We start from the raw sequence: 10,187 nt of genomic DNA, 5'->3' as shown, positions 1-10,187 counted from the left end.
ACCAATACAATTACATGTTTCCGCATCCTGTGTATGTGTGAGTGTTTGAATAAATGAAAAACCACTGATGATGCTTTTTGCGGTTATTAAAAACAACCGCACAAATACATAACAGCTGGTGATATAATCTCCAAGTTCTGGTACTTTTTAAATTTCAACAAGTCGCTCACTCCTCATTACGTTGATCCACCAGCCAGGGCACACACAAAGCGCGCCAATGCAACATATCATCAATATTTGTGTTAGTTAATTTATACATATTCTATTTTTTTTTTTCAAGTCGCATAAAAAATTTCTTGCAGTGCCTGTAGTATTCAGAAGGCGAATTTCAGGAAATGCACAACCCTGTATCTACATTTCTGTCAAAAATTGTTGGTGTGGCGAAAATATCTTTGTACAATTTTCGATTTATTTTGCACTTTTTGAACGCGCACAACAAATTGTATACACAGCATTGATTTTATTTCAATAAATAATTTATTTTTCACCACATCTGATAAACATTTTGTGTATTTTAGGATAATTTTTAAACAATTTGAAAATTTTATCGATGCCTTTGTCAAAGCTAACTATGGTTATCTTTTTGAATTCAATATATTTTGGCTTTATATAAACCTTTATATAAACCTTGCTCGTACTGAACTCAACTCAAAACATTTTACTAATTTCCTTATTGTCAACATTATGACGGAATGGTAGTTGCATTTAGATTTTGAATTTTTTTACAATATTTATTCGGTTTCAGAATATACAAAGCTTTGCAATTGTATAAAGAGAAAATCCAAAACAATTTCGATTAGTTGAAAAGTATGTTTACATAGTACCGGATTTGGTTAACCCAGTGGATTTAAATTGTCAATTCCTTTGAATATATGCCAAATAAATCCTCATAAAAGTTCTAATGTAAATGCCGTAGAAGATTCTTGTAGGTTCGTGAACAGAGCATGAAAAATTTATATTACTATTTTTTATTTTTTACATACATAAATAAAAGATGTAATATAGCTACGTATAAAATGTTTAATCCATGTAAATTCTTTAAATGTTCTCATCTATTTTCAAAGAAATTATTTATTTGTTTTCTTGATGTCATCTTTGTTTGATTTCTAAAATCTTGTCGCTTTCGGTTGGGGGATCAGATAAACGCCAATATTGTTTTCGTAAACCACTTTATGCAAGTGGAGCAATTAGAAAAATCGCAGCCTAAGAATGCTTAAAACACAAATATTCCAACAATGTGCGATACCTACAAATGCTGTAGTGATGGGAATGACAGTGAAGGCCATGTGTTTGTTTTACCTTCGGTGATTTGTGGATATGTCATTTAGCCACAATCTCGATAATCCCCCTTGCTTTGTTTTCTCCTGCTCCAAATCTGACACAGAGGCTCCATTGGGGAAAGTGATTGATGGAGTGCCACTCCAAGTAGCAATGACAGCCCACAGACACATACCATATCGTCCGCTCTTAAGACTCTGTATTGCATTCAAGTTTTTTAATAAAAAAAAAACATTGAATCATCATCCACTCGTCACGACGTAAATGTAACATTTTTTTGGGATCGACAGTTTGGCATTTGTTTGTTTTTCGTCGTAAAATATAATTTTTCAAATTTCAATAGAAATTATAAAATTTCCCAACGAAATACATTTTCAAAGGGAGGGCCACGAAGTAGTAGTGGGAGCAAACATAGGAACCATCGTAGTTCTTCTGACCGCACTGCACTGTACTCGCACCGAAAAACCATCAGTGGATACCACACACTTTTGTAACCAATATGATTTTAGATGTTGTTGTTGTTGTTACGGCTCTTGAGATTATTAGATTACAGTTTGGGCATATTTTGAAGGGGGAACGGTAAACACAAGCATCTGCAGTCCTCAGAACACACCGTTAAAATGAATTGGAACCTATTTGGTGGGTACTTCAACAATTCTGCTGGAGTGTGTGTGTGGTGTGTTTGTTTTCATATTCTTATGACATTTGCCCAATGATGGAAACGTGTGTGGTCCTCCGCTGACAACGATGCCTGGTCCCCTCATATGTAAATCCGGCCACGTCTTTATTTTCGAACTCATAAAATGTAATTAAAAATGTTACAATGTTTTTCGATACTTTTGTTTTAAACCGATTAAATGGCAGCAAAGGCAATGGATTGTGGCAATGAATGAGTAGTGGCCAGGTTAGCAGCAGAAGTTACAGAATATTTATTTTTGAATTTTTATTTTTAATTTCTTTTGTTGTTTTTCATATATTGGCCTGTAGATCAATTGTTGGGTACTTGTTAATTTCCAATACGTGTAGCAAACAATCAAATAGGCGGACAGACTTGCAATTTATTATTTCAAAAGTCATATGCCAATATCAGGCTTATAATTCAATCATGAAATTGAATATGTTGCGTATCGTACCAATTGAAAAAGAAGTCAACAATAAAAATACCGTTGATAACGGAAGAAGGAGTTATGTTAATGGTTGAGAAATGTAAGGGACGAATAAACAATAATACTGTACAACCAGACTATTTTTCCTTTCCTTCTGACACCTATGACATGAAACGGTCAAAACATTGGAAACGTACATATCGTGAAGACCGAAGGGGGTGTTGATTTGTATTCATAGCTTAGATTAAGTGCAAAGCTGGATTATATCGTTTAGCTCCTTTTGGTTGGTTGTCATGAGCAATATTGACAATTTTAAAATATTTTGGGAAATTCCTGATCAAGCTACAAATGTCAGCATAATTTTAAGGTAAATTCGGAAAACGAAACATAAGGCACACAATCCTCATTTTGTAGGCTTCAACTTTAACTTTGGCACGAAGGCCGTGATATAGTGGCTTAGTCACAAATCGAAAAAAAAAACATAAAAAACCTGGGTTGACTCTCCCTGTTTGAAGGTCAATATCATGAAAGGTTGCAAACCATTAAATTCAGAATTATTCAATTTTGCTCATATACTTTAATAATTCCCGAGTTATAAATGGGTGAACCTCGGCTTCAGCTATGTTCAAAAATTGGCAATATTACCCATATATACATATACATATATATACATTCGACCGTTAGCTGTTCATGACATTATGGTCTTCTCTGGTCCCGACACATTTGCATATCCCCTGTTGGTTATTGCATTGGAATTGCTGTCGTATTGTGGATATATGTATGTGCGTTCTATTGTGCTCCCGTATTGATGATTGGGACAAAATGTAATTAATTCAATTTGTTTACATAATTACAGAGTTATACGTTACACAATGTCGATAATTTCTCCACTATACATACAAATATCCTGTGAAGTGCGTTGGATATTTCGTCCATTGCTCCGCTGGCATTTGGAGTTCGTATCTGGAAACGCATGTTTGTCTGTATTTGAATGAGTGCATACATATGTAACCAATCCGCCGCTACTCCATCCGAATGCAAATAAATCCAGGCGGGGACAGCAATCATTGTCTTTTATGAAATATTATGTGTTCTTTATGGTCCGAAATGATTCAACATGTACGGCTACGATGACGATGACGACGACTACCATAACAACGATGAGTGTATGTAAATTGAATTTCAAACATTTTTACCAACAACCCTGCTAGCCATTGGCCATGGTCACGCCACAATAGTAATAACAGTGAACACCAAGGGCAGACCACGTACTCCTTTTACAATGTCCTGCATATTATTGTTTTCGCTCGCAGGAATCCATTAGTTATGGTGAACAGTGATTTGGAAATTGTTTGTTTTATTTCCTCGTTCTACGTCATATGCTGGTCGAATTTATGACCTCTTGGTCCACCTCGTTTTACACATTGGTAGGTATTTATGGACCTGTTTCAATTTGAATTCAATTCAGAGGGGAAATGAGTAGTCTGGTTGGATCAATTTCAGCAAATGATTACGCTGTAAATTCGTCAGGTTGGCTGCAACCACTGTAGATCGTTGAGCTCAGCATGTCCAGTGTGTTCCTTGCGGCGTTGCTGTAATTAATACATTCGACTGGAGTTTTTAACATGCAACAGCAACGAATGTCAAACACAAGCGGTCCTTTCCTTTCCTTTCACTGGGACTACACACGCTTTTTAAGGACTTGATGATGGTCGTCGAATATAGTCAAAACAATCGATTCTCATTGGCATAAAGTGCACTTTGGGGGGCAAGAAACATGCCACTGGTATAATTTAGTTTGTACGAACTGATTCAATGGAAGGAGTGTGTTGCTTTTGGCACACATTGTCCGGTGAGTTTTCAAATTTATTAATTTAATTTGTTACAGTTTGTGTTTATTTTAGACAGATTTCGAATTGATTCGCCTTCATTCGTCTGCATTTCCAATGCCGAGTGGGACAGCGGATTCCATCGATGGGGATTGTGCCAATTTCGCATCAATAGATTGATTAAATTTTAGATATGTTTCCAAAAATTAATACGTACTGATTCGTATGTATTCATTGTTGGTTGACTTTTTTAAGGGCGATTTGAATTGTGGGCAACTGATTTTTTTTTAGTATGTACCCACTTTTATGGGTTTGTCACATTTTGATCTATCGGCCTTGGCGGGGTTCAGCCCAGTGAACTTAATGCAATTATTGCATAATAAAAATACCAACAAGTTTTAAAACCAATTCTCCGCTCTAATGTAACAGTTAATCGGAAATTACATGATAAAAATAACTCTATATGTTATTTGTCAGAATAACGTGATAATAACAACAAATCTTGTATTGTTCATCCGTCGTCTTGCTGGGCGCCCACAGATTGCAATAAATATCAACACATCTTGAAAAAAAATTAGAATATAGTCTATTTTCAGTTTTGTCTTGGTTGCGCGTCACTTATGTTACTTGTATCTTGTCGTGGTTTTGCGAGGTGTATGTGTCGTTGCGCATGCCCAGCTAACAAAGTGCTAGAAAAATTCAAACGAACGTTTATTGGACGAATACGAATTTCAAGTTGGATTTGTCTTTTCGTTGTTGCATTGCAGCAATCTATATATAAGTAAGGGCAATTTGTTTATTGGTTGTTGCTTCATTCGATTTGGCTTGGGGTGTTCTTTAAAATACGATACACATAGCACCACTTTCTTAGTTATTATCTTCGGGAAACATGGCCAACTTGTACTATTATTTTATTCTAGAAACTGAATTTGTATTTATAAATAATAGAAAGGACATTTTAATTGTTTATTCCAGCTAGTAGTAATCTGAGTCCAGTTTTGAAATTCAAACAATATGTACATTTCGATTAGAAATGATTTAGCAAAATTTATTATAAACTCGATTTACATAAACTTACTAATGCCGTTTTTGTGTTTTAAAATTAATCAAAGTAAACTATTATAAACATCACAATTATTATAATTCAAATGATATGTTAATTAATTAATTTCACTTCGCCGAGGCCTACATGGCCCCAAATACTTTAATAAAAGCCCAAACAAAATATGGATGTTATTTAAAAGGAATTTCACAATTCAGTGCGATGCATAACCGACGTTAAAGGCATCAGCATATCTGTTCGAACTATCCTCAGTGCTACTTGTCTAATTATTTTTGGGGAATGTCATCATATCTACATTGGTACCGGCATTCAGAAGTATATACTCCGGTGTCATGGGAGCGTTTAGAGTGATCCATTTCTTTTTGAGGCCGGCATCATCCCGAGCTGATTGTATGGCTTGCTGAAGAGCAAACGTAACATTTACGGCCAGACATATTGAGGGTTCACCAGTGGCTAAAAGTCAAAGATATAATTAAAATGCATGCCTGAATTTTAAATGGCGTGTGACATACCTTTGGATCTCATGAAACCAGCTTTGTTAGGGCTCTTGGCCAAAAGTTCAATACGAAAATCTATGGGAATATCTTTTGGGCCGGGTGGTTTGTAATTCCACGTACGATTTGTCATGAGTTGTCCCGTTGTTTTGTCTGTCACACAAAGCTCACTGGTCCAGTAACCCAGGCCCATGATAAAGGCTCCCTCCACCTGTCCTACATCAACATTGGGATTCAAACTTTCGCCTGCATCCTGCAGGATATCAACACGCTTCACCAAATAGGTGCCAGTTATCATGTCTACCTCGACCTCGGTGAGACCCAGTCCACACACCGTGTAAGGATCCATTTCACCAGCCTTGCAGCCGTCACTGGCTATAAGATTAGTGGAACGTTGATGAGCCAAATTGATTAGGTCTGGCCATGAAGGATCCTTCAACTCCTCCCTGAATGGTCGAAGTCTATCCAGTAGGGTATTGCAGCACTTACGCACGGCCTGCAAACAATGCGAATACATTTTCAAAAACTGATCGAAATATGCGTATTACAACATGTATGAACTTACAAAGCAGACGACCTCGCTGCCAATCGAACCTCCAGTGACCATTGAGTTTGCACCGTTGATGGTGTTACTACCTTCCACTCGTATCAGGTCCAGTGGAATGCCCAAGGTGTGAGCAGCGACTTGGGCAATTTTTGTGTTCATGCCCTGACCCATCTCAATGCCTCCGTGTGTTATTACGACTGTTCCATCTCCGTGGTAAATTGCTACTGTAGCCGGGAATTGTCCAAAGTAGCCAACGTGATATTCCATTATTGCAAAGCCGAGCCCTCTCTTTACCCAACGATGGTTTTTATTGAAGTCCAAAATTCCTGCTCGCCGATTTTTGTAGTCGGTCGATTCCAGGAATTTCGGTAGCATTTCCGATAGTTTGTGGCCCGTAATAATGTTCGCCATCCGCAATTCCATTGGATCCATGTCCAACTGGAAAGCTATATGCTCCATTATGTTTTCTATTAGAGCGATGCCTTCAATGGATCCTGGGGCTCTGCAGGCAATGTTGGACGGAGTGTCGGTGAGTACCATGTAGCCGTCTAAAATAAAGTTGTCGTTCGTGAACTCGTAGCAGTTTTTCGATAACAACACAGTATGGCCCATTGGTGACTCGTTGGGACAAAACCCGGCATCTTCATAGAAGGAAGAAATCAACTTAACTATTTTTCCAGAATTTCGCACATAGAAGTCGTAGTCGATGTGACATGGCCAGCGTTTGCCAAAGGATTGCATCGTCGATTCCATGGATTGGACGAAACGTACAGGTCTATTCAGTTTATATGCGGCCAAGGCTGCGGCACATGCAAGGAAGTTGCAACGAGTGGCCTTGCCACCATAACCACCTCCAATACGTTGGGTTTTTACCTGAACATCGTTACTGCGTAGTCCCAACATCTTGGCGACAATGTCTTGGGTCAAATCCATAAATTGCGTTGCCACATACAATTGGAGACCGCCCTCGACTGGAACCGCCACTGTAGTGTGTGGTTCCATAAAGAAATGATATTGTAGGCCCATGTCCAATTCTCCTTTGCCGTTTACATCGAAGGGCTCGATTTGTTGATTTTGCACGCTATTTGATGTTCCTGACGCTGAATATTCCGACTTGATTTCATGACGAATTCGATCAGAAGCTGCTGCAGTATTTAGTACCTCCTTCATGGTGGAGAATACTTCCTTGCGGCCACCTTCATATGTGAGTTCAATCATTTCGGCGGCTCTGTTCGCCAGAGCATTTGTCTCAGCCACTACAACGCCAACAGGTTGACCATAATATTTTACTTCTCCTTCCAAGAACAGTTCTTCATCTTCCATGAAAAAGAAATTGTCCTTGATTGAGACTCGATTACCTCCGGGACGAATGTCCTTGGCGGTGAATATTGCCACAACACCGGGTAGGCTCAAAGCCTTCTCTGCATTTATATTGGTTATATTTGAACCAATTTTCTTAGCCGTGAAGAAGGCTGCCCACAACTGTTGGGCTTGTGGCGGCAGATCATTCGAGAACATAGCCTCCCCGGAGCATTGCATCAAACCTTCGTGTTTGACGGTGGGCTTTTTCAGAGGCAAGCAACTGTCGTTAAATTCAAATGTCTGCTTTCCCGAAGATACGGGTCTCTTCAGAATACTTCCACCGGATAAGAACGACTCGTGAATAGCACCAGCAGGTGCATGAGCCAGTAAGAATTTATAAAATAGACCATTAGCCAATATAGTCCTATATTCTGGAGACGGTTCGGGTAGTACGAGATTAGCTTTGACTTCATTCTTGAGTGTGGCAAAGGCGGACTGAGCTGTTTCCGCCTTGAAAAGAGGTTTGTTCATCAAACTGTTTTCCAACTGTTTAGCCCTGCTAAATTCAGGACTTAGCCCACCGAAAGAAATTCTGGCAAATTGAACAATGAAGTCAGGTTTTTGAACTTTAATTAAAAATGCTGCATTGACATAGGCATGTGCGTTCTGAGCCCGGGGCATAATCTGCATATAAATATTTCATGGGGATTATTTTTGGCGTAAGTCATAGCAAATTTGTGCTACTCACCTTGTACGATTCGAAGAGGTATTCGTCGTTGGAGTATGGCTTAAGGATGAACGATTTTATAATTTTTTTATTCATCGAAGTTTTTAAGTACTCCGTGAGTGACACGGTTTGTTCCTGATCGGCAGCATTTTTTAGGACAACATTGACGTTTAAGGCTTCAAAAACCACATATATATCAGACGGAAATTCGGGATATTGATGTTTAAGGGACAGGTTACCAGCCAAAGTTCCCATCTGAAAATCGTGTCGATTAGTGCAAAATGCCAAGATTTGCTAATGTCAATAGTAAGTACTTACATTTCGTACAGGAACGTTGGCAATCAAATCGAAATGGTTCCATACTTTCGAGCAGTACTCAAACCCCTTTAGGGCTGATGCTTCCTTGAAAGCGTTCATGGCATCAGAAAGGCTTAGATTTGCGCCTAATTCCAAGGTATCTGGTAAAATTGTATACCCGTGAAGTTCCTTTATCTCATGTATATCTACGAACTTGTTGATTCGGAGTGATCGCCTGTAAACACCGTGTCCTGTATTGCCGCCTACTAACATGTAGTCTTCGTCCTTAAATTGCGACAAGACTGTGAAAAGTTCTTTCAACGATTTTGGCCAAAACCATTGATCGCCATTACTGAAGACAAGGCTTTCCATTTTTGATTGGCAGCTACCACTGCACGATTGTCCGGTCTTCGGACATACCAATTTCGAAAGATCTTCGATGTCGCGACATTCCTCAGGAACTATAATGTTACTGTCCACTGCAAACGATTTCATGGCATCTAATATGGGCCTGTAACCAGTGCAGCGACATATGTTGCCTCCAAAAGCGTTTTCCACTTCCTCCATGGTGACTTTGCCCCCTCGCTCTTGCAACAGACCATACATGTTCATCACAAAGCCAGGCGAACAGTAGCCACATTGAGTGCCGTTCATTTTTGTCAACCTTTTCTGAATAGGATGGTAACCATCACGTTTATTTCCTAGTCCTTCGCAGGTGGTTATCTCCCAACCCGTGCATGAGTTTAGCAGGGTTAAACACTGAAAGCATTGTTTCAGATGAATTGAAAATCAAAGTCGATGAATATGACCTTACCGAGTTCACGGCTCTTGTTCTCGGCTCCCCAGTTACGGGATTCATGGCTGTAATCACGCACACACATACGCCACAGCCACCCTCTTGGCACATGAATTTGGTAGCTGGGAGTCCAGCATAGTCCCGTATGAATGAATTCAATGTTATGTCGGCCGGCAATCTTGCCAAATCGACTGTACACAAAATAATCGATGTTACAGACCAATATACATATCAGTATCGTACACCCCAAATGTAATAGTACTTACCGCTATAATCCTTTCCATTTATTGAGAATTTGGTTAACATTATTTCTTCCAATCCTCCTTCTGTCTCGTTTAACAAAATATCGATGGAATTTCACAATTTCAATTTCGATTCTTATGTAATGATTGCGATAACTACAAGTAAGCACTTTATTGTAGCTTTGCTCCGTAACGACTGACCGTTTGATTTGGGAATGACTTCCTGATTAGGCCGAATGAATACTTACACTTAATATATTAGACTATCGTTGTCGACGCGATCAAATGCCCTTAAGATTATTTATTCATTGATGATAGTGTGTGGGCCTAACGTTAATTTTCGTTGAGTATATCAAACAAGATAACGGTGACATACCTCTGAGCGAATATTTTTAAAATATTAGTCTTGTTTTTATTTGTGCTTACTTGACTACTTTTACTATCACCTTTGTTGATTTTCAGTTGATATCGGTGTATAACCAATTCGATTTCTGGAAATTACATTC

General features: G+C 38.7%; 1 protein-coding gene across 1 annotated transcript; it reads right to left on the bottom strand.

Moving 5' to 3' along the window:
• Positions 1 to 5,538: 5,538 nt before the first annotated feature.
• Positions 5,539 to 9,745, bottom strand: LOC133327888 (uncharacterized). The gene is made up of 7 exons (XM_061536422.1): positions 9,706 to 9,745; positions 9,458 to 9,630; positions 8,665 to 9,402; positions 8,368 to 8,601; positions 6,336 to 8,303; positions 5,789 to 6,266; positions 5,539 to 5,729 (listed from the first exon to the last, which is right to left on the bottom strand). Exons 1-7 carry the CDS (start codon positions 9,743 to 9,745, stop codon positions 5,539 to 5,541), a joined length of 3,822 nt encoding a protein of 1,273 aa, XP_061392406.1.
• Between the last annotated feature and the right edge of the window lie 442 nt (positions 9,746 to 10,187).

This window comes from Musca vetustissima, unplaced genomic scaffold, assembly GCF_032173495.1.
Source record: "Musca vetustissima isolate MV318-11 ecotype Yass unplaced genomic scaffold, APGP_CSIRO_Mvet_v1 utg19638, whole genome shotgun sequence".
NCBI classification, from domain to species: Eukaryota; Metazoa; Arthropoda; class Insecta; order Diptera; family Muscidae; genus Musca; species Musca vetustissima.
This window is presented reverse-complemented; position numbering and strand designations above follow the sequence as displayed.